Source organism: Phoca vitulina, unplaced genomic scaffold (assembly GCF_004348235.1).
Source record: "Phoca vitulina isolate PV1807 unplaced genomic scaffold, GSC_HSeal_1.0 scaffold7, whole genome shotgun sequence".
Taxonomy (NCBI): Eukaryota; Metazoa; Chordata; class Mammalia; order Carnivora; family Phocidae; genus Phoca; species Phoca vitulina.
Genome location: NW_022589710.1, coordinates 60,825,236 through 60,849,387, shown reverse-complemented (window position 1 = coordinate 60,849,387; position 24,152 = coordinate 60,825,236). Strand labels below are relative to the sequence as shown.

The window sequence follows — 24,152 nt, the reverse complement described above, 5'->3', positions numbered from 1 at the left end:
TCTGTTTGCCAGATACTCGAATAGTTAAGTGTGCTTAGAATTGGGCCTGAACGCTCCCTGTAGGGCAGTCTCATGCTCCCAGAGTGGGCCTGGTTTCAGCTCCTCTATGAGCAGGACTTGGAAGCTTTTCTAGATAAATCCTGAACTCCTCTACTTCATGTTATTTTTAAAAATATATATATAGTTTTAAAGATTTTATTTATTTATTTGACAGAGAGAGAGCGCGGGAGCACAAGCAGGGGGAGGGGCAGGGAGAGGAAGAAGCAGACTTCCCGCTAAGCGGGGAGCCCGATGCGAGGCTCAATCCCAGGACTCCGGGATCATGACCTGAGCCGAAGGCAGACGCTTCACCGACTGAGCCACCCAGGCGCCCCTACTTCACGTTATTGATTGATTGATTGATCCATGCCTTTATCAGGCATTTACTTTATGCCAAGCCCTGGGCATGGTGGCAGCTGGAGTTTTACCTGTTATTTAAAAGATAATTAAAAAAAAAAAATGTTCCTAGTGTTTGAGAATATGTTGCTGGGTGCACTGGGCACAACGTTCCAGCATGAGAATGTACAGTGAAACGTAAGTCTTCTCACTCCTCCCTCCAGCTGCCCTTGCCCTTGACCAGAGGCCACCCTACACCATATTCTTTCATTCTTTCTTGTACTTTCAGATTCATTCTGTGTGTGTGCGAGCCCACGTTCTTGTGCTGGATGTTGCTCTTAACCCAGGCCGTTCTTAACTCAGCACACAGAGCTTTGCACCTTGCGTTTTCACGTAGACAAAGCCTTCTGGGCGCATGGAGGGCTTCCTCATTCTTTTTACTTACCGCCTAGTATTTCTCGGACAAGTGGCTTGTTAATGGCCCCTCTGGTGGTCTTTCGGTCTTCCGCTGTCGCAGTGAACAACCTGAAACACCGCCCATGTGAGGACGTCTGTGGGGCGGGATGGGGGCGCGGGCGTTTTCAGGAAGACTGGTAATCCCTTGACAGCGAGTTCTCTGGCTTATCTTCTCCTCCCTCCTCCCCTTTGGTGTCAGAAACCAATTTCCGGACTTGGGGAATTTCAGGAGCCTGCTGCTTGGGAAGTGAGGGTTGTTGGTCTGTTGGTCCCACAGGAGTTTCAGAGGAAGGAATGAGGCCCCGGCAGGTTTACGTTCTCCTTTGCGGAGTGGGCTGCAGTGGTGCGCGTGGGGTCCCTCCACTATGGGGCCTGTGACTTCCTGCCTGCCCCCCTCCTCGCTCGCCCCCTTACACTGAGGCCCTGCGGCGCAGAGACCAGGCTGGCCGTCCTCTGTGCGTCCCCTGCGCGTCCCCTGCAGGCCCTGTTGTGCCTGCTGGTGACGGCCCGGCCGTGGGGCAGCCCACACTTCCTGAGGCTGCCCGGCCTCTGCTTGCTCATCCGAGTAACGGGTCATCACTGCCCCTCCCTGCTGGGGCTGAGGAAGGCGTCAGCGGGCGAGAGCACCCAGTGCACCTTATCTGCCCTGGCTGAGGGGGTGTCTCCCGTGTGGCCTGATGTGGGCTGAAAGGGGAGCCCCCCTCTTTTCTGCCAGAGTCGAGATAGATCCTGTTCTTGGAGCTCTGAGCTCCAGAGGAGCTGGTCTGGCTCTTGGGAGCTCAGTCCCACTTAAGATTTTCAGCCAGCCTGTTCTCAAGGTGAACTTGTCGTTGTTGTTTCTTTTATGTTACGGGTCTCTTGTGTTTTCAAAGTTGGAGTCCTGTTTGTTTTTTAGGACTGGGGGAGGGCAAGCTGACTGGGACGGTGTCAGATGTGGGCGGATTGGAAGTGACCGCAGTCGGCCTCGGAAGGAGATGAGAGCCACACGCCAGGATAATCGGGATGCCATGAGGATTAACTCAAAGGGACAACCCAGGGCCTGGCGACAGCCCAGTGGAGGCCCTGTCCGCCTGGTGCGGGTCACGTCCATACGCGCCTGCTGTCCCCTTCGGTGCCGTCTGTCCTTCCTGTGGTGCGGCCCCAAGTCTTGTCCTTGGGGACTTCCCAAGGAGCTGTTCCCTCAGCTGTTCAAGATTTCTGTCCTGGAGCAGGGCCAGGGGCAAAGTGAGGAGTCCCTCTGAACCCAGCCTGGTTAGTCCCAGTCACGAGTCAAGTAGCCACGGGCCAGTCACTGTCACCAGTGCTCAGGTGGAGCAGGACAATCTGGGAGTGGGGCCGAGGCTCTGAGGTGTCCCTGCTGTGGGCTGGTGGCCCAGGGCTGTGCTCTGTGCCCAGTCTCTCCCCTCATGACGTCAGGGAAGCCAATGGGTATTGGCCATCATTCTGGAACTGTTCTGGAGCTGTGGAGAAGCTGAGTGATGGTGGGGACCCCTGAAAGCATCAGCCACTGTGGTTTTCAGATTGGGTTCCTCAGGGCCCGGGGCTGTGTTGAGGTGTTGGGGGTTGAGGGGAAGGCTGGCTCAGCGTATCCCACAGTGCGAACCGGTCTGTCTTGCTGTCTCTTGTAGCGGCTTCCTTTCGAGGCTCCGCTGGCTGCCGGCTCTCAGGAGGTGTCGGGAAACGCTCGGATGAGCTAACCAGCAAATGTAGGATTGGCAGGTGTCACCTCCGCTGTGTTGTGTGAGGGGATGGTGACGGTGCCCAGGGGGCTTTGTGCCCACCTCCCCCCCTAGACCGTGAGCCCCTCCAGGGCCTGAGCGATGTCTCTTGCATTTGGTGTGCCCCTGAGTGCTGGGCCAGGCTGGGCACAGGACCCTGAGCTGAGTGTGTATGTATTTGCGTTTAGGGGGTGTCTGTATGCCAGGCGCCCGCCGTAAGTAGGCACGCGGTACACACGGCCATCGAACCTGCCATCGTCCCTGCTCTCATTTCCAGCCTTGCCTGGTCACAGCCTCCTCTGAGCACTGGGGGGCCCCGGCCTTTCTTCCCAGGAAGATGCACATGGTCACGGCCATGGGCATGCCGTCGGCGTTCCACACAGACCCCTGTGCTTGCCCCAGCATCCTGCCCCAGGAGACAGCCCAGCGGGACTCTGGAACCAAGGGCCGGGATGGTGGTGGTCCCAGGTTCTTGGGAGTATTTTGGCTCTGGGTAGGTGGGTGGGGCGAGGGTGTTGTGGGTCGGGGGAGGCTTCCTAGGAGAGCTTCTGTCTGAGCCACATCCAAAAGGCTGGGATGGAAAGTGTGGACCAAGGCTTGGAGAAGTGACACAGCCCGTGTGCCCAGATGCTTGGGGTGGGGAGGTAAAGGTGGGTGAGTTGCAGGGGGCCTTTGGGCGTTCCTCAGAGACCCTGACCCTGTGTGTAGTGGGGTGGGGTGAGTTAGGGCGTGTGTGTGGGAGAACAGTGGCCATGGGATTGTGGGTGGGAGGTGGAGGAGGCAGGCTGACAGCAATATTGGCGAGGCCTGTGGTGGTTGAACCAGGCTCAGAGGACGCATAGGGCGTCAGTGGGGGCTAGAGATGGCCAGGATTGCACTAACTGAGCCGAGCGGGGGCCTCCTGCAACATGGGAGAGTGGATGGATTGAGGCAGACCTGGGAAGCCAGGCCAAGGTGTTAGACCAGATAGCAGAGAAAATGGGGAGCCATGGGAGGTGAGGGAGTCAAGGAGGGAAGGTCAGACCATTGGTGGTAAATGCGGTGGAGGGGAGCATCCTTGGTGGAGCTGTGCCCAGGAAGGGCTGCCCCTGAGATTGGAGAGGGAGACAGCTGGCTGTGAGGAAAACCAGCAAACTTGGGGTCTTTGTAGAACGACAGCCAAGTTCCTCTGGGAAACGACTCTCTCTCTCTGCCAAGAGGCGGCCTTGAGGACTGACTAGGAGTTCACAAACCTTCCCTCTGCTAATGGGGCTGTTGTGGGGACTGTGCTTGAGGGATGCAGCCGCGGGCTCTCCCATGCCTTCAGCTGGCTGCAGTGAATGTTCTGGAAGGATGCTTCCTGACTGCTTGAGTAACCTGTGTTTTCTGTTTCTCTCCACAGGAAGCGAGGGATAGAAGTGGTGCAGGTGAGTACAGACCACACCCTCGCCGTTTTTCGTGTGGGTGGGCCTTTTAGGGCTCCCCTTTCCTCCTCTCCCCCAAGAGTCTGGGCTCTTGAGCGCCTTCACTCACTTCTCATGTTTAACTTCTCCCCCTGTGGAGTCTCCGTGATCTCTGCCCTGGCAGGACGTGGGTTGTGGTTGGTGGTCTCCGGGGTTTGTGGAGTTGCAGTTTCTTCATCCGTGGGGGAGAGCTGGGGCTCTGGCTGGGGGTGGGGGTAGGCAGGGTGGGGGAGCCTGGCCCCTCAGCCAGGCATCTGGGGTCCTATTGCCCCCCATGGTTTGTCTGTGTCTGCCCTCCGTCTCTGCCAGGGAAGCACGAGCCCCCCGGGCCCCTGCCTTGGCTGCTCGGCCCTCTGGGGGTAAGCCCTCTCCTTTCTTGGACCATGCTTGTAAGTGGTATCATCTCCAAGACGACCCTTTCCCCCCGCCCTTCTCCCTAGGACTCCTAGGTCAGGTGCGTCCCCTCCCTGCTGTCAGTCCGGCCACATCTGATCTCCCCTGTGGGCACCTGGCTTCTGGAGAGTGGACGGAGTCAGTGCGGGGGGCGCTCCTGGTCCCCGTGCCGCCTTACCCTGGGGCAGACTTGGGTCAGGTGCTCATGGGCTGGAGAAGGAAGGATGGATGGAGAGAGAAGCCCTCCCAGGGCCTGGGGTGGGCTCTATTGCCCCAAAATAGATGTACACACTCTGACAGCAGCCGTGGGGAGTGTTGCTGGGGTGGGACTGGGTTTCCTGTCTGGAAGCCTTGGTGGAGGGCTGCTGAATGAGTTCTTCCTCTGGTCTCCCTCCTTGTAGCGGGTTGAACTTGTGACCTGGAGGCTGAGGTTGGTTTCCGGGGAGGAGGTAGTTTCTGGAAGCCCCTCATCGACTGTCGATTTTTCGTCCAGGCTCATTTTGGCTCTGCAGAGTTGCGTGATCTGCACTACGTTTTCCTGTGGACCTAAATTTCTTAGACATTAAAAGGGAGAAGTCAGAATTCAGGAATGGCTAAGATGTGCTTTCGGGGCCATTTCTGATTGATTGGTAGTGGCTGCTGGGAGGATTCTAAGCCTTCCCTGAGGTTAGCTACAGCGCTTGTCAGGGATTGCACAGAAATTTCTGTGGGGAGCAGTTTTTAGAGGAAGTGAATTCGTGTGCTCACCAGCAAACACATTACTTAAAAAGGGAAGAAATGTGCCCTTCCCCCAATAGCTGATTCCTGTCCTGGAAGACCCCAGACTCATACCATGGGATGCTCCTACCCCTGCCGCAGGTGGGAGGGGAGGGGCGGGGAGAGGGCCCTGGAGTTTCAGGATGTGAGGGCAACCTGGGGGGCAGTGGGTTTGCTTTACATGGCTTCCTGGGAAGATTTAGACTAAAACCTTTAATCCACTTAGTCCAGGGTGGAACGGGAGGCTTGGAGCCATTGTTCTAGAATTTACCGGGCAGAAGAAGAGTTGCAAAATCTTCCTTGATGTGTCTGCTCTTCACTTTGGTGATGACTTCGGGGAGGAACTGGTGGCTGGGGACCAGAGAGAAGCCAAACTGGACGCTTTCCACACCAATACCTAAAAATAAAACCCACCGCGACGCCTCTTTCTGCACCTCCTCCTGGCGTCCCCCCAGTGTTTGGAGAACTTGGAATTTCAAGATGCAGAGAAGGACTCTTTGCAAAATTTGGAAGCTGAGACCCTTGGCTGGTTTTTCAGAATCAGCCAGGCCCCTGTGGGCCGCTGGATGCCGGGGATGGGTGATTGCCACACGCGAGGTGTCGGTGACCGATGGGGGGCAGGAAGGGGGGAGTGAGCGTGCCGTCAGCCAACGCCGGTCTTTCTTGTTTTCTTGGGTCCGTTGCCCCATTGGTATTGTCCCTTTTTGTGCAGCCAGCTGGTGACAGGAGTAGTGTTTTAGAGATGAGGAAACGGAGGCTCAGGATGGCCCTTGGGGAACTTGGCTGGTAAGTGGCAGCCTCGGGGTTTGATTGTGGGTCAGTGTGTCTCCAGAGCCCATGGTTTTTCTGCTAACTGGGGCTCTTTTGCACGTTAGTTTTACTCAGTGTTCCATTTACTAAATGTTTCCAGGCCTCTTATCACCTGGGCTTTGGCTACTATTTTTTTTTTTTTTTTTTAAGATTTATTTATTTATTTTAGAGAGGCGGAGAGACAGAGCTCCCGAGAGAGTGAGCGGGGGGAGGGGCAGAGGGAGAGAATCTTCAAGCAGACCCCCTGCTGAGCGCAGCGTCCAGGGCGGGGTTCGAGCTCGGGACCCTGAGATCATGACCTGAGCCTAAGCCAAGAGTCGGACACTCAACCAACTGACTCACTCAACCAGGCGCCCCTGGGCTCTGGCTGCTATTTAAAAAAAGGATATTGGGGCCCAGGGTCAGGAACCAAGAGGGTAAAATGCTGGTAAGATCGTGCGGTGTCCTCGCGTCGGGACCGCGTCGGGACCGCGTCGGGGGCATTAGTTCTGCCGCTGCTAGTGAATGGTGGTCGTAACAACATGAGCGTTAACGTCTACTGGGGACAGTGGTGGGCCAGGCACCAACGCCGTGTGCTTGCGAGAAGCATCTGTGGGTAAGCTCTCCAAGGGAGGGTGGGAGCACATTTCAGAAAGCAAATCTTGCAGCTCCGCAACTCCTGCACGTGCTCGTTCCCGCGGCACACGTGCTCCTTCCTGGCATCCTTTCCACAGCGGCCCTCCTCCCGTCTCCACAGAGCCACTGCACGTAGCAGTGACGGGCAGGACCACCTGGGCTCACCTTTCTGGCTGTGTGACCTCGGGCCAGTTGCCTAACCGCCCGGAGCCTCAGTCTCCCCATCTGTAAAATGGGGATAATAGTTGTGCCTGTCCCCTGGGATCACGTGAGGCCTAATTGAGTTAATTTGGGTAAAGCAGTTGGCGCCATGGCCGGCGCACGGGAGGCTTGTTCTTTACATTGTCCACAGCAGACGTGACCCTGGGGCATCAAACCTGCCGAGGCCTTGCGGCTGGTCACTGTGATCTCGGGGCAGGTAAGGTTTCTCCAGTTCTTTTCTTGCAGCAACATTGCGAAAGGACCTGATTCAGTTGTCAGCTGATAGAACATTAAAAATGATTTTGGATAACAATTACTGTAACTCTTGGCATGTCATTTTAAAGGAACTCCGAGAATTTGCTATGTAAATCTTTTTCCATCTTTTTATTTGTTTGAGGAAGTGGTCTCAGCACTTGGGTCTGTAAGAATTGAAAAATACAATTGACAATAAGCTCTGTCTTCATCTGTGGATACATGAAATACTTCTTAAAAATTCCTGTTCGTCTCTCTACTGAGATGTGTTTCTAATAAGGTTTAATGTTTTATGTTTATTCCTTGTACAGTTTGTAATGTTTCTGTCATAGGGATCAATTATGTACTAATAGTAACTATAATAATAATTCAGTCCAGAAGAAAATTTCTGACAGAGCTTTATGGTCACATGAAATTAAAAAAATTAAAGCATTTATATACTTACTTTTTTTTGCCTCGTAGTGTTAATACTAATCAGTAAAAGGCCTTTACACACGAAATACACTGAGGGATGTGGTTTGGAAATTGGAATTTGAGGATGCAAAAGGAACTTTTCTAAATTTCCAAGTGTTTAGGAAGAACCGGATTCTGTAATTTTAGGATGGATGATGGTGGATCTCAAATCGTGATGGTATTTAGATTCCATTGGATCCATTTAAAAGAGAAACAGTAACAGTTTTATTTTGAAATGTTAATATTTATAATATGTTGGAAATTACATCCTCTACAAGTATTTAAACTTAACCATGAGAAATTTTAGATGTCAGCTTGCAAATGTACAAATAGATAGATAGTTTTAAACATTTATTCTGGGGGCTTTCGTGTGAAGGCCACTGCTTTTGAACATTACTCCACTGACTTCTCAGAACCGGACTCTGAAGCAGGTACCGTCTTGGAGGGGGCAGTGGCCCGGCTCCCAGGCCATCCAAAGGCCCCCCCCGGGCTGGGCCACTCAGACTCCCGGCCTGTGCATCCACTGAGGTGGTGGGCCTGTCTGCAGGCCGACCGGCCTCCCGTAACCGGGCTCTGTGAGGCCAGGTGATGCTCTGATACGGAGAACCTGCTGTTCTCCCTGCTCATGTAGTCTGGGAAGCCCCGAGTCCAGGAGGCCGGGAGGAGTGGAAGTCATGCCTTCTGTTTAATGTTGGGGCTCAGGCAGGAAGACGAGGGGAGAGCGGAGCGCGCTGTGGGACAAGGTGCCTCCCATCCCCTTCGTCCTGAAGGGCTGCCTGTGGTGACTGATGGTCGCAGGTAGCCCTTTGCCTCAGTTTCTTCCTTGGTGTTATTGTAGGGAGGATGCTGGGCACACAGGCCCCTGACCCACCATCTCAGGCCTTGCTTGGCCATTGAGGAGGCCCCTGGTGTCCAGCAGGTTGGGAAGACCCGGCTCTCTCTGCAGCAGCACTCAGCAAGCAGATCTTTCCTGGGGGCCTGCTGAGTCCCAGGCCCCAGGTGTGGGGGACTCACAGGGACCAAAGCCCGGCGCCTTCCGCTGTCGGCAGTCTGGAAGAGATTGTTCAGTCAGGAAGGCTTCCCCAAGGAGGCAGGGTGAGCCTGGCTGGTGGCTATAAGCCTCGTCCTGACAGAGCCAGGCCAAGAGGCAGGTTCAAGCCCACAGTCCCGACCAGGGCTTCGCCTGCTCCCCAGGCCATTCTGCTTCTGCTCCTGCAACACAGAGGTGCTAGAAGGCACCAAGTGCCAGCCACGGTACAGCTACCACTGTCCCTCCCCCCAGGGAGCCTTTGTTGGGAGCAAACATGTCTTGGCCACTTGGGTCATCTGTGGCCTTGGGCTCTGCTGAGGGCCGAGCGGGAAGCTCGCATCAGCCCTGCAGGACGGTGTCACCTGGGGAGCGTTTTCCCCGCTCTGACCTGCTCTGTGGGGAGGGCTTGAGAGGGAAGCCTGGGAGGTTCTCTGTCCCTGGACCCCACCGCCGCTTGCTAGGGCAGCCCTGAATTTGATGGAAGGAGAGGTTCTCGCCTGCGAGAACAGCACATTCTGTTGTCCTGCGACCTCCAGCCTCAGGAAGCGGTGTTTTGCATCCTTCCTTCTGCCTCACACGTCCTGGAGCTTTCCACCAGGTGTTTGCAGAGCGCAGGAGGAGAAGGAGAGGACCGGCTGTAGGAGAAGGGGCTGGAGTTGTATTTTATTTTATTTTATTTTATTTTTTTTTAAGATTTTATTTATTTATTTGACAGAGAGAGACACAGCGAGAGAGGGAACACAAGCAGGGGGAGTGGGAGAGGGAGAAGCAGGCTTCCCGCGGAGCAGGGAGCCTGATGCGGGGCTCGATCCCAGGGCCCTGGGATCATGACCCGAGCCGAAGGCAGACGCCCAACGACTGAGCCACCCAGGCGCCCTGAGTTGTATTGTAGAATGCAAAGGAGCAAGCCGAAGTGTGGGAAGTACAGCTACCCAGCAGAGATGGGCCGTCCTCCTTCCAAATTCCTTGAGAATTCAGACATGATGAAAGCCCGTCTCTGGAGCAGCTGCTGTTTCTCAGGCGGGCGAGGACGGAAAGGAGGTTCCCCAGCTTGCAGAAGAGCGCAGGGCCGGCAGCAGGCCTTTGCTCCGGGTTTCTCCAGAATGTTGCTTGTTTGGGATGTTGGAGTGCCTCGTATACGTGTTTGCTCTGCTTCCGGGCAAGCCATCCGGGAAAGGAGGTTGGGTGGAGAGCATCACGCAGAAAGGGAAAGACTGAGAAAGAGATGGAAGGATGGCAAGAGCTGGAGGATGCGTGCTGGGCATCTGGGTGGGGGCTGCCGTGGGGACTGTCCCTGAGCTCATGGGTGAGCCCCGGGGCGCTCTGGGGCTTGTCTGTTCTGTGCTGGGGGCCTGAGAGGACACAGGAGGGGACAGCTAAAGGGGGGGTGGGCAGAGGGTGAGGAAGGCCTTGTAGGGAGGTTGATGCCTCTTGATATAGGATACGTTGGGCCAGGTGCGGGTGGGGAGTGAGGGACTTGAATGTCATTGCAGGCAGGGAGCACAGATGGGAAGGGCCCAGAAGCTGGGCAAGGGGGTCTGTTGACTGGGAGTGGTTTGGAAGCACTGGGGCCTTGGCCCTGAAGGAGTTGGCAAGTGGCCAGGTTGGAGAGGGCGGCAGGGCCAGACCTAAAGAGAGCCCGTGAGCTGTTCACGGGGCATTGGTTTGGAGGGCATTGAGGGGTGTCTGTGTGGGAGGGGGGGTGTGCCCCAGTTAGAGGCCATGGCAGAAGATCCCACAGGAGGGCACATGGGGGACGATTACATAAGGCTGGGCCAGAGGGTGGAGAGCTGGGTCTTCTGGAAGGAGCCTGGGGCCATGGCCTGGGGGGGTGGTGGTGGTGGTGAGCGGTCTGGCTGGAATTAATGCAGTAGTGGAAGGCAGGGGGAGACAGGGGGTAAGGCGTGGGTAGGTGGCGGGGGAGGGGGAGGGAGGTGTCACTTCCCTGACTTCTCACTTATTTTGTGCAGTGGGGCCTGGGGGGTTGCAGCCCGGGGAGGGAGGGCTGGTTCATGCAGGTGCCTTGAATCCAGGCAACGTGAGTTCAGAGCCAGCGGGCTTCCTCACTTAAAGCCAGAGGGCGAGCCCATGGGCCGAGTCGTGTGCTTCTTACCAAGGCTCATGGATGCTCAAGTCTCTGTTGGGCTTTAAAAAATGTATTTGTTACTTGGGTAATGTTTTCAGTGGTCCAGAAATTGTTTTAAAAGGTACACAGTTAAAGGCGTCCAATGGTTAATCCCCAGCTGGGTTCCCTCTGCCACCAACCCTCCCTAGATTTTATTTCCAGGTGATTGGGGCCCAGGAGGGGTGGACCCCTGTGAACGCCTGCCTTTCGTCTGCTGCCTCTGCCCAGCGCTTTGGAGCCAAGTGTCAGGGGCTGCGGGAACGTGGGCTGCTCTGGTATTTATTGGGGGGCCTGACATCCTGCAGCAGGGGGGCCGATGGCAACTGTCCAGCCACCTCCTCGTGGGCGGGGCTTCTGAAGGCTCCGGAGTGTGGCCCTGACCCTGACCTCTGACAGCAGACCCCCGCACCTCCAGGCAGGGTGGCCATGGGATTGGGAAACTGACTCTGTACAGGACATTTCCAGGGTCATTGGGGTCCATTATTGGGATCCAGGTTGTTCCTGGCTGTGCTTGACCCCCACCCCATGGAGCCCAGAGACCTGGGTTCGAGTTCCCATTAGTCTGTTTTCTGTGTGATCCCATTTCCATCATCTTTAAAATGAGAGGACACTTAACCACAGGACTGAAGACACCTGATAGAAGCTTAAGGAATCCGGGTTTATTGTTGCTCACCCTTTGTTTATGGGGGGAGGTGGGGTACGGCTATATGTGAGACAGTGCTGCTTAGAAAAACACGTCACCTGGTGTAAAGAATGTGGTCTGGGGCGCTGGGTGGTGCAGTCGGTTAAGCATCCGACTCTTGGTTTCGGCTCAGGTCATGATCTCAGGGTCCTGGCAACGTGGAGTCGGCTTGGGAGTCTCCCCTCTCCCTCTGCCCCTCCCCACCCACTCATGCTTGCCCTCTCTCAAATAAATAAATCTTAAAAAAGAAAAAAAAAGAATGTGGTCTATTTGCCCCACCCCACATCACTCCATCCAAGTAACACTTTGGGGTTCCTAACTACTGTGGATTTGAGCTGAAGTCCTTTTTAATTTATTTTTTATTCATTAATTTTTTTTTAAAGTAGGCTCCATGCCCAGTGTGGAGCCCAATGCCGGGCTTGAACTGATGACCCTGAGATCGAGACCTGAGATGAGATCAAGAGTCAGCGGTTCCACTGACTTGAGCCACCCAGGTGCCCCTAATTGCTTTTTAAAGATAGATTTTGTTTTTTTACCATTTGAAATGTAGGTGTTTGCATTTTTTTCTTTCTTTTTTTTTCTTCAAAACATTGGAAATTATCTTCATTCTCAGTCATTTACTTAAGGTATGTTGTGTGACAGTGTTAGACAAATTTATGTGAGTGTTTTTTCCAATAATGCCACCATGGGGTGGGGGGAGCCTTCTGTAAATCAGGGTCTGCTCTCCTCAGATGTTTTCAGGAGCCATTCAGGAGCGATGGCCTCTGGGAGGACAATGTGGGAAAATGTTCATGAGCTGCTGAGTGCCGCCCCTGTCTATGCTGAATGGTTTCCGTTCTGTCAGGTTTATTTTTATTCTTGAGCTTTTTAGGCTCGCTGTTGCAAATAGAAACAGTCTCTGACGTCGGGGTAGTCCTGTGGCTTCAGAGGCCTGTGAGTCTCTGTTCTGGGGTGTTCTCTCTCCAGCCTTCAACTCGCTGAGTCAACTTGAGCTTGTCCTTAAAACAGAAAGCACCCCTTCCAGGGAAGCTGGGCACTAGTGTGTCTTGGTGGGACCCAGGCCTCTCTGTATGCTGAGGCTGGGCTCCGGCTCCCTGGCCCCCTCCGCCCTGGCCCCCTCCGCCCTGGCCCCCTCCCCATACTTCATGTGAAAGCAAAGAGATGGGAGGGGGAGTTTGGGGGAATAGGGAGGGAAAGGGCAACCAGAGGAGCCAGAAGCAAAGATTCTGCCTTGAAAGTCGCTGTCTGTTTTGAGGCTGCTCGGAGGTGAAGTCATCTGGGGTGTTGCTACTCAAAGTGTGGTCCGCCGGCCGTGGGCACGGCCACGTTGCCCTGGGCGTGGTCCGGAGCTGGTCAGAGTGCCCAGCCCAGAGCTGCTGAAGCCCGATCCCCAGTGCAGCTGGGCGCACCGTGCTGGCGCAGTTGGGGGGACACCTCTTGGGGGGGCTGACTGGGCGAGACGGGAGATTGACAGGAGGGCCCTGGGTACACAGCCAGCACTGAGAGGAGCAGGCTCTGCCTTCAGCTCCACCTCGCAGACCACCAGGCGGCTTGAGTCGTTGGCTAGCAAGCTGGCATTGCCCTCCCCACTGTCGTGTTTTCATTTGTGCTGTTAGACGTGACACCTTCCCTGCTGTCCCAGCAGACCCCCTCTGTGCCCAGCGGGAGCTGTGAGTTGAGGTCTCCTTCGGACCAGAACTTTCTTGTCTCTGGGGAGTGCAGGGCCTGGCCCCGCTGTATGCTCCGTTCACTGGGTGATCGAATTAAGGACTGAGCTGTCCCCACAGGACAGGGCAAGCCCTGAGTGTCTGTGTTGGTTAAAAAAAAAAAACCACAACTAAAAAAAATTCTTGATTACTCTTATTCTTATTCTCATTAAGTAATGTGTGCTCATTTTTTGAAATCTTGGGAGAGAAGGACAGGCTTAAAAATGAAAGCCCAGGGGTATCTGGGTGGTGCAGTCGGTTAAGCGTCTGACTCTTGGTTTCAGCTCAGGTCGTGATCTCAGGGTCGTGAGATCGAGTACCGCATTGCGCTCCACACACAGCACAGAGTCTGATTGAGACTCTCTCTTTCTCTCCCCTTCTGCACCTCCCCCTGCTTGTGCTCTGTCTCTCTCTCTCTCGAATAAATCTTTATTTATCTTTTATTATGTTAGTCACCATACAGTACTTCATTAGTTTTTGATGTAGTGATCCATGATTCATTGTTTGCATATAACACCCAGTGCTCATTGCAATACGTGCGCTCCTTAATACCCATCACCGGGCTACCCCATCCCCCAACCCCCCTCCCCTCTAAAACCCTCAGTTTGTTTCCCGGAGTCTATAGTCTCTCATGGTTCGTCTTTCCCTCTGATTTCCCCCCTTCATTTTTCCCTTCCTTCTTTTAATGTCCTCCATGCTATTCCTTATGTTCCACATATAAGTGAAACCATATGATAATTGACTTTCTCTGCTTGATTTATTTCATTTAGCATAATCCCCTCCAGTGCCATCCATGTCGATGCAAATGATGGGTATTCATCCTTTCTGATGGCTGAGTAATATTCCATTGTATATATGGACCACATCTTCTTTATCTGAAGGGCATCTCGGCTCCTTCCACATTTGGCTATTGTGGACATTGCTGCTATGAACATTGGGGTGCATGTGGCCCTTCTTTTCACTACATCTGTATCTTTGGGGGTAAATACCCAGTAGTGCAATTGCTGGGTCATAGGGTAGCTCTATTTTTAACTTTTTGAGGAACCTCCACACTGTTTTCCAAAGCGGCTGTACCAGCTTGCATTCCCACCAACAGTGTAAGAGGGTTCCCCTTTCTCCACAACCTCTCCAACATTTGTTGTTTCCTGCCTTGTTAATTTTTGCCATTCTAACTGGTGTAAGGTGGTGTCTCAATGTGGTTTTGATTTGAATTTCCCTGATGGCTAATGATGATGAACATTTTTTCCTGTGTCTTTTAGCCATTTGTATGTCTTTGGAGAAGTGTCCATGTCTTCTGCCCATTTTTTGACTGACTTGTTTTTTGGGTGTTGAGTTTGAGAAATTCTTTGTAGATCTTGGATACCAGCCCTTTATCTGTAGTGTCATTTGCAAATATCTTCTCCCATTCTGTGAGTTGCCTCTTTGTTTTGTTGACTGTTTCCTTTGCTGTGCAGAAGCTTTTTATTTTGATCAAGTCCCAAAAGTTCATTTTCACTTTTGTTCCCCTTGCCTTTGGAGACGTGTCTTGAAAGAAGTTGCTGTGGCTGATGTTGAAGAGGATTTTGATGGATTCCTGTCTCACATTGAGGTTTTTCATCCATTTTGAGTTTATCTTTGTGTATGGTGTAAGAGAATGGTCGAGTTTCATTCTTCTGTATATAGCTTTAAAAAAGGTCAAAGTGCAGAGATAATCATCGGAAAGTTATTTTCGTCTTTTCTCGTACCTTTACCTGAAATATGCTATTTGTTCCTTATCATGTGAATCTGGGCTGGGCGTTTCTGTGTCTGTAGGTTCTGTGACCTGCGTTTGGGGGATGGACGAGCATGTACTTGTGCTGTTTCATCGCCTTGAACTGACTGTTCCGGGGGTGGTGTCCGTTTTCCGCCGTCAGGCTGTCCCCAGCTCTGTGACTGTGTCTCTGCTCCAGAGCCTCGGGTTCTCGTGGTTTCTGGTTTGACGCTCCTAACAGTCCTGCCATGAGTGTCTGTTGACATCCCGGGTTCTGTCTTTGGGTCGCCTTCTAGAAGTGACGTTACTGAGTCTGAGCCACCAAGATCTTACGGCGTACGGAGCCCTGTGGCTTTTGGAGAAGGTTTGCAGCTCTGCGCAGCCCCCACAGCGGACTCAGTGGTGGTTTACTGCATTGTAAATGCCTTGCGTGGCTCCCTGCTAGAGGTCAGGGAGGGGTGGGGGACCCAGGGATGGACTTGCCACACTGCCTCGAGGTTACCAAGGTTACCGTGACCGCCCCCTGTGCTGTCCTAGTCTCTGGCCTCCCGGAGGTGAGGGAGGTGAGGGAGGACCGTGCTGGGGCAGGTCCTTGAGGCCCCTGGACCTGGGGGGAGGAGGGGAGGAGGAAACCATGGGTGCGAGCGCCTCCTGAGTTGCTACAGCGGGGCAGGGGAGGGGGTCAGAGAGCCCAGGCTTGCTGTGGTTTGGGAACTTCCGTAAGCACTTCCCCGAGTTAACGCATTTATTTATTTATTTTTAAAGATTTTATTTATTTGACAGAGAGAGACACAGCGAGAGAGGGAACACAAGCAGGGGGAGGGGGAGAGGGAGAAGCAGGCTTCCCGCCGAGCAGGGAGCCCAATGCGGGGCTCGATCCCAGGACCCTGGGATCATGACCTGAGCTGAAGGCAGAGGCTTAACGACTGAGCCACCCAGGCGCCCCTCCCGTGTTAACTCATTTAAGCCCCACAACAATGAGGGACTGTTAGTACTATTATTAGTGCGATTGAACGGATAAACTTGTGTTATCCCCACTTTACAGATGAGGAAACTGAGAGAGAGCTCGCCCCAGTCCCTCAGCTAGCATGGGCAGAGAAAACCCAGCAGGCTGGAGCCACAGTCCCTGTGTGACCTCCGTGCCCCGCTCCTGGTTCAGCATCATTCTGAAACCAGCGCTTCCTTGCAGCTCCTTTCCTGTGGTATCTTGAGCTCTCTGCTGGGCCCGCCTGCCTGTCTGCTGCTGAGCTGCCAGAGTGCTCTTTCTCAGACAAGCCCCATCTTGTCCCAGCTCGGCTGCAGCCCCAGGGGGGACAAGGTGAAGACCTGTTCCTTGGAGGGATTCCTGAAGCCCTTGGCAGTTGCTTTCCACTCCAGGGAACCCAGCCCCGGCCACTTCCTCAAGTGCACCCCAAAGCACCCCATGCAGAGTCCCAGTGTCCCTGTGGCGAGGCCTGGTCCCCCGCACACCCTCTCCCGGCAGCCCACCACGCCCCTCCTGGTCCATTGCCGACGCTTACTATCTGTCTGAGCAAGCTCACGGCCACTAGCTCTGCAAAGCCTTCTTGGATGCCCCAGGCCCAGAGAGTCCCTCTCTCATGTGGGCCCCCACATACCCCGTGAGCCCACCTCCTAGGCACAGAAGCTCCCATGTCATGGTGTAATCATGGACCATGGGGGCTTTTCCCCCTTCTCTGGAAACTCCTTAGGCCCATGGACCACACCTTGTTCTTCTGGAGGCCGTGCCAGCCTAGCGTTCTGGCTTATAGAGATGCACCTTTTCAAGAATTCTTTGAAAATCAATGGAAAATAATTAAATATTTACAGAAATATATGAATTGGCAAAGTTTCCTATCATTTTCTTCTCTAGAAGTAATCACTATGACCTCCTCCATTGGTTTTGTATGCCTATACATACAAATTATGAGATTTTTCTCCTTTGGTTCTCTAATACCTACTTAAAAACCTTTTAATGAACGTTTGATATGGTGATTCTGACTGATCATGCCTTTGAACCAAGGAAATACAGTAAGAACATATTTGTATATTGTGGAAGTTTCTTTTTTTTTCTTTTCTTTTTTTTTTTTTTTTTTTTTAAGATTTTATTTATTTATCTGTCAGAAAGAGAGAGAGCACAAGCAGGGGGAATGGCAGGCAGAGGGAGAAGCAGGCTCCCCACTGAGCAGGGAGCCCGATGCGGGACTCAATCCCAGGACCCTGGGATCATGACCTGAGCTGAAAGCAAACGCTTAATGACTGAGCCACCCAGGCATCCCTATTGTAGAAGTATCTTTTTTTTTTTTTTTTAAAGATTTTTTATTTATTTATTTGAGAGAGAGAGAATGAGAGAGAGCAAGCACATGAGAGGGGGGAGGGTCAGAGGGAGAAGCAGACTCCCTGCCGAGCAGGGAGCCCGATGCGGGACTCGATCCAGGGACTCCAGGATCATGACCTGAGCCGAAGGCAGTCACCCAACCAACTGAGCCACCCAGGCGCCCTATAGAAGTATCTTAAACTGTGCTTGATGATGCATAATGGCAGAGGCTGGCTGAGAGATCTTGATGTTTCTTTTTCAGCAATAGGGAGATCTATCGTGTAGCACCATTTTGTTTTTCAAGTTTATTTATTTATTTATTTAAGTAATAATCACAGCCAACATGGGGCTTGAACTTATGACCCCAAGATCAAGAGCCACCCAGGTGCCCCAAGAGTCGCACGCTCTTCTGACTGAGCCAGCCGGGCGCCTCTCATAGAGCACCATTTTGAAAGGTCAGAAAGTATACATGAGCTGGAGAGTTTTCCTTGTTCCTATGAAGTGCTAACTTATGAGATAATTTGCCATTTTAACTACTCTCAGAGAAGAACGAGTTGCTATTGTTAATTTATAGTCAAGGAGGTTGACTTTTAGCGTTCTGTATGCTTTGCACTCTCTGTCTTTCCCCAAAGGAAAAGTTAGTACCATAGAAGAAGTAAATCAAGGCGAGGAGCAGAGGGGGGTATAATATTGACTGTCGGGCCTGTGACTCTGAGGGCTCGCCAGGGTAGTTCTGAGCTTGCTGGTGGCCGGTGCGTGCAGGGAAGTGGGATTCACTGTCACAGAGAAGAACAACTCTAAAGTCCTCAGGACAGGGAGTAAGAGCCATGGAGAGGATTGAACCTTCCTTCCTGTTGAAGAACCTTGTCAGCATCACAAATAGGAACTCAACGTCTCGATGTGGATGAAAACAGAGAATTATAATACAAGCAGGAGGGTGGCGGCCTGAGCACATTCTCCATGAGTCTCATGCAAGGATATTGTATTTGGGGGAGATCTCTGGCCAGCTCCCATTCTCCCAACACCCCTTCACCCGCAGCTTCCATGTGGAGCCATCTGGATTGGCATCCAGCTGCCAGTAGCAGATTGGAAATAACAGTGGCCTAAATAAAATCTTTACTTCTCTCTGTACCAAAGAAGATGGATGCAGGCTAGCATAGGGCTGGCATGGGGGCTCCATAAAAATTGTAAAGAACCCTTTTTTCTCTGTGCCACACTGTCTTCTGGGTTTAAGCTGACTTCCTTGCTGAAAGTGGCTGCTGGAGCTCCGGCCGTTGTGATTATATCCCAGGTCATAGGAAGACAGTACGGGAGTAGGGCACCCCCGCCTCAACGCCTGAGTCTGTTCTCATTAGGTGACCTCCTTAGAAGTCCCACGTTATACTGCTGCCTCTGCTGGCCTTGGTCAGAGTCAAGTGTTCCAGTGCCTGGCGGCCTCCAGGCTGGGAAGTGCGGTCTTTCTGCTGGGCACGCTGTCCCCTCACATGAATTCGCGGTTCTGTTACTAAAGAGGAGAATGGGTGTTGCGCTGCAGCCAGCCGTGTCCAGCACACTCGGGCCCGGCACTTACCCTCCGCGAGCCTCAGTTGCCTCATCTACAAACTGGCAGTAATAATGGGGCCAGCCTCGGGGTTGTGACAGGGACATGATGCAGCTGAAGAGCAGGACAGGGCCTGGCGCACAGCACGTTCTCAGAAGGAGCTGTCCCCTGATTATTTACTGGTGCCATCGTCGTCGACGTCGTCCTTCGGGGCTCGCGGAAATCAGTAGGAGTCTAAATGAGCTGTGTCGTTGGGTGACTGGATAGGTAGATGAGCCAAAATAAAAGAACCTTTACAGAGACAGCGAGAGAGGGAACACAAGCAGGGGGAGTGGGAGAGGGAGAAGCAGGGAGCTGAGCAGAGAGCCCGAAGCGGGGCTCGATCCCAGGACTCTGGGATCATGACCTGAGCCGAAGGCAGACGCTTAACGACTGAGCCACTGGGCGCCCCAAAGAATCTTTCTTGTTTGGTTTGTTATCCCAAGGAAAGCAGCCCAAAACGTGACCATGTCAGTCAGGTCCACCCGGTTCGCTTAGAGAGGGGCTGACAGGGATGGTGTTGCTGCTGTGGACCAGCAGGGGGTCTCCTCCTGGCTCTGGTGGCCCGTGGCCCTCTCCTCTGTGTGGGGGCACGTGCAGCCTGGTTGGTGGGGCTGTCCGGGATCAGAGCAGAGTCTGCCCTGCCCGGGGTGCATTCGAGGGCACAGGCTCAGTTCCTTCCTTCCTCTTCCTGTACGTCCGAGTCCAGCCACCATGGGGTGAAGGCATCATAAGGCCCCTGCCCCCCATACTGGGCATGCTAGCTCAGCCTTGGCTGTGGGGAGGTCCCGGGAGAACTGTGCACAGCTGAGATGTCACGGGTTTTCCCCCACATTTTGTGAGTCCGGGGCTGGAACTTGGCTCTTTCTCTCCCCGCTTCAACCCCCCCCCCCCCCCCCCCCCCCCCCGCCGAGGTCTCTGATGTCCTGTGTAAGTGGCAGGCGGGGTAGCCCTTTCAGGGACCTGGTTGCTCTGGGCCCCTTGCTCCCTGTCTACACAGGCCTGTTTTGCAACAGGACTGCTGGTATTTCTCCTTCCGAACTTTCTGTGATGGCCCTAGAGCACACACCCTATAAGGAGATCACTGCTCGCCCTGTGTCCCAGGACTTGGCGGTGCAGTAGGGCACAATCATCACTTTGCAGAAGCCACTTGGGAGGCGCTCAGCGGTCCAGGGGGGTGGGGGTTGATCAGGGGTCCTGGGGGAACGTGGGGATCCTGGGCATCTGGGCAGTAATCCGTAAGGTCACTTCCGAGCTCTGAGATGCCCACATAATAATTTCAGAATGCTTTAGTGTCTTTGGGCTGGGCTTCCAACCAGCCCAGCGGGCGACAGTGACCTGTTTGCACCTTGCCTGCTGGGTGCCACCGTCAGTGCCCTCACTTGCCGGGGGGAGAGCACTGAGGTTCACGCACGTGGAGTGTCTCTGCCTCGCAGCACCTCGCAAGTGAGCAGCAGAACTGGGGGATTCTGGGGCAGGCCGGGGCCCTGGACGGAGAGTCGGCCGACGGCCGCTCTGCCCCTCTGTGGCCGTGCAGCTCTGGGCAAGTGGCAGAACTTCTCTGAGGCTCAGCTGCCAGATGGTGACAAGACTGATGAATGAGATGGGGTGACGTTAGGGGAGAAGGCCCTCCTTAGGGGGTGCATGAGTAGCTTGAGGATAGCAGAGGGGGCTTAGGGTGGTGTGCGGGGTTGTGGGGTAGTAAGGACCGCTCAGCAGCTCCCTGGTTTTCTTGTTCCTGGGATGACTCCAGGGGTCTTAGGAAGCCCATCCCCCTGTCTAATTGGGCAGAAGTTTGGCGCCAACCCTGAGTCTCTCCCATCCTTGGTGGGTGAGGGCCCATGGATCCCTGGGCAGGAGGAGTGTGGGTTTCCTGGCATGGAGGCCGCCCCTGGCCCACTGGCTTCTCCCTGCCTGGACGATATTTTTGCTGCAAGCCCTGCCAAGTGGAAATAAGTTATTTACAGTGTTTTGACAGGATCATCAAAAGCCTGGATGGGAAAGGATGCCTTTGGGACTGAGCTAATGGCCTAGGAGTGTGGCCTGGGGGGCGGGGAGCCTGACATGGGGGAGAGAGAGGAGAGCTGCACAGTGGGGTGGGGGGGTAGGGGCACACTAGATGGAGCTTAATAACAAGAGGCCCGGTCCTCCCCTGAGCCCAGGGCCTGATGAGGTTGCGTGCTGATTGGCTATTCCGGGCTGACCGGTTTTGGGCTCGCACTTTGATTGGCCCTGGGTGTCCCCAAGCCAGCTCTGGGCCTCAGCCTCCTTATTTTTCTGTCTGAGGCTCCGGTGCTGTCGTTTGAGGGGGACAAGGGCCTCTGCCCAGCCAGCGTATCCTCAGGAGAAGGGGACACAGTCGCGGGGTGTGATGAGGACAGACCTTGGCCTTGACCATGAACCAGTCTGTCCGCAGCACAGCCCAGGGAATTCCGGCTGGGCCGTTAACTTGGCCATTCTGCCACCCAGACAGCTGCAGCCCGAGCTGTGCCTCTGTCCCTCTCTGGCCTGTGGGATTGTCTGGCCCTGCAGAAGGGGTTTGAAGATGTCCTTCAAAAGGTGCAGAAGGGCCTCTGGGGCAGTTGGTAGTCTAGAGATAACCATCAGCTGCACTTCATGAACGTCCTTTGAGTTTTTTCTCTGTGTGTAGAAGCAGAAGGTGTATTTATGTATTTTAAACAAAATTGTAGTCCTTTTGTAATCTGTTCCCCACAAACACACTCATCATATTGTTAGTCTTTCCCCTTTTGTACAGTGTTCTGTTTAGGCTTGTTTTCTTAGTGGCCGCATAATATTCTCCCTGTAACCAGAGTTAGTGAACTCCCTTGGTGGATGTTGGGGGGGGGGTTCTGACTTATCACTGTTAACAGCATTGTCATGAACATCTGGTTCTGACATCACTGGGGCAAGTCTGCGATTGTTTCTTGGGCTGTATAAGTAATAAATCATATTTATTGTTTTTGCAGTTTGTAAAAGTAATGTGTACTTCTGGGGGGAAAAAAACCCACAACCATTATGGAGAACTGTGGTAAGACACAATTGTTTTGGAGTTTCTCCTTCTGGATTTTTGAATGTACCCAGGTACTTACGCAGCGTCTGTTTCCCTCCTATGTACCTTCTCCCTCCCTCCCTGCCTGCCTTCCTTCCTTCCTTTCTTCCTTCCTTCCTTCCTTTCTGGATTTATTTATTGCTGAGTGTAGAGCCCGATGCGGGGCTTGATCTCACAACCCTGAGATCAGGACCTGAGCTGAAACCAAGAGTCGGCCACTTAACCGACTGCACCACCCAGGCATTCCCCTGCCCCCTTCTTTCTCATTCATGCCCCAGACCCCCCTCTGTGCCCACTGTGGCTCGGGCCTGGGGCCCAGCTGCAGCCCTGCCCTTGGGCATTTTGCCTTGTGTGTTTCCTGACCCAGGGAAAGGGAGAGAGTATGTGCTGGTGGGGAGGTGGCTGGCCCCTGGGTGGTCCTCAGTCCTGCTTCTTCCTAGCGCAGCTGGGCTGCAGGCTGCTCCCCGGGCTGGGCTGCCTGCCCTGTGGGGCTGCATCCCTCTCTGGGACCCCTCCTGCTTGCAGGTGCTTTTCTCTTCTTTGCACATATATGCAGCTTGCTAGCCCAGGGGAAATTCTGACTATAGCAGATTGTTGAGAGCAGGGGAGCTACCCCCCACCCCAATCCACCTCCCTCAGAGGTAGCCAACATCACACAGTGGTCAAGGGACCAGCCTTTTCCACACAATTATTGGTGGCCATGGGGCTAGTTATGTAGCCCTTGGCCTTAGCTTCCTCTCCTGGAAGGGGGTTGTCCATCACCTACCCCTAAGGTCGAGAAGACTAATTGAGATAGTCAAAGCACTTACTCCAGCTTGGCACAAAATCCATGTCCAGTGATCCATGACTAGCTGCCAGTTTGTATTCAGGGAACTGAGGACTGGAAAGGGAGCGTTTGAAAAGAATAGCAAACACTGCTTGCATGTCTGCTTCCCTTTGGGATGGGGGAGTGGGATGCAGCCCTGAGTTAATCCCTCTAGTGCTTCCCTGATGGAATGGGCCCAGCCCAGACTTTGGAGAAGAATTTCCAGTGTGGATATGTGGGTCACTGTCCCAGTGAATTCTGACCACGTGATGTCGAGCTAGAGCCTGGGTTCCTGTCTTTCTTGGATGGTTTTACTTTTATCTGATGAGTTCTCACAATTACTCTGTGAGGTGGGATCTCTTTATTATTCAGATGGGGAAATTGAGGCTCAGCTGTGTCACTTGCATGAGGATGCATTGGAGGTCACAGAGCCAGCAAGTGCTAACTGCCGTGGTCTTTGCACCCAGCTGGGCCTGATCCCCATGGCCTGGGCTCCCTCCCCACCCCTGCCCTGATGCTGACCCAGCTTCCCTGGTTTCCCATAAAAACGTACTGTGCCCCTGCTGACTTCTCCAAGGCTGCCACGGACCCAGCCCTCAATATCTTGCAAGGGCTTATTGCAGCAGAGTAGGGTCACCCCCATTCCCAAGCTCTGTCCGCTGCCCCCCCGTGCCGATGCTCGCCTCTTCCAGCCTTCAGCCCCTCCAGGCTGCCCTCACCGCCGGTGAGAAGGTTCACACCCTGCCCACTCTGCACCCGTTCCACACTCGTCTCTCTGACTCAGGTTTGTTCCCATTGCTCTGACCCTATGATGTTTGATGATCTAGACGTGTCCCCGTTGAACTCCCTCTACGTGGCCCCGGTGAAGTGACTTCAGTGTGGGGACTCCTTGCAGAGGCATGGGCAGGATGAAGGGAGCGGAGGGGGCTGGAGAGGCTCCCGGAGCCTAGCTGTGGGGCGCCATTAGCACTCCTAGGGCCGGCGGGGTGAGGGCCTGTCCCAGGGAGGCTGTAGTCCTGCGGAGCTGAAGCCCCTGCCCCAGCAGAGAGTGGAGGGCTAAATCTCCCAGCCCCGCTGTCTGCCTGCCCTCTGATCTCCTGATGTAGCTGGAAGTCCAGGGTCTTGGGGGTCCTCAGAGGTCAGCCTCCAGGCCTGGAGTAAGGTGGAGCGTGAGGAGGGTCAGCAAGGAGTGGCCCGCGCCCTGCTCTCCCCTGCTTTGTGATTTGGTGGACCTCAGGGCAGAGCAGCATCGGGTCCTGTGGCTCAGAGGTGCTATCCCTAGGCTGTTGGGAGGGGGACTCAGGGTCCTCCATCCCTGCTAGGCTCTAACATGCCCCCCCCCCCCCCACCGGCTCTGAGGTTCCTATCTCCCCCTCCCAGATGCCTCTGTGGCCATTAGGCTACAGGCCCATTTTCTGTGGTCCAGTTAGTTGTGATTGAGAGGGCAGAGCCTTGTAGGACTGGGACTAGGGGCTTGTCCCTTCATGCTTTCTGTCCCTGGGGGTTCACTCGGGCCCTTGGCAGCAGGCCCTCTGTTGCCCCCTGGGACCACTAAGATAACCCTGTCTCCAACCACCTTGGTGCCTGTGGCCCTGGGAGACAGAGAACCGGAGGGCCGCATCAGAGTATCAGGAGGAGGGTGGGCCTCTGCCCCGACCTGGT

General features: G+C 54.1%; 1 protein-coding gene across 2 annotated transcripts in view; it reads left to right on the top strand.

Moving 5' to 3' along the window:
- The window catches only part of ITPK1 (inositol-tetrakisphosphate 1-kinase), a 158,854-nt gene that overhangs the window by 23,508 nt on the left and 111,194 nt on the right, over nt 1-24,152 (top strand). For both annotated transcript variants that reach the window (XM_032405827.1, XM_032405826.1), the window contains exon 2: nt 3,931-3,955. In XM_032405827.1, the coding sequence (XP_032261718.1) occupies nt 3,931-3,955 (25 nt within the window). The remainder of the gene's footprint in view (nt 1-3,930; nt 3,956-24,152) is intronic.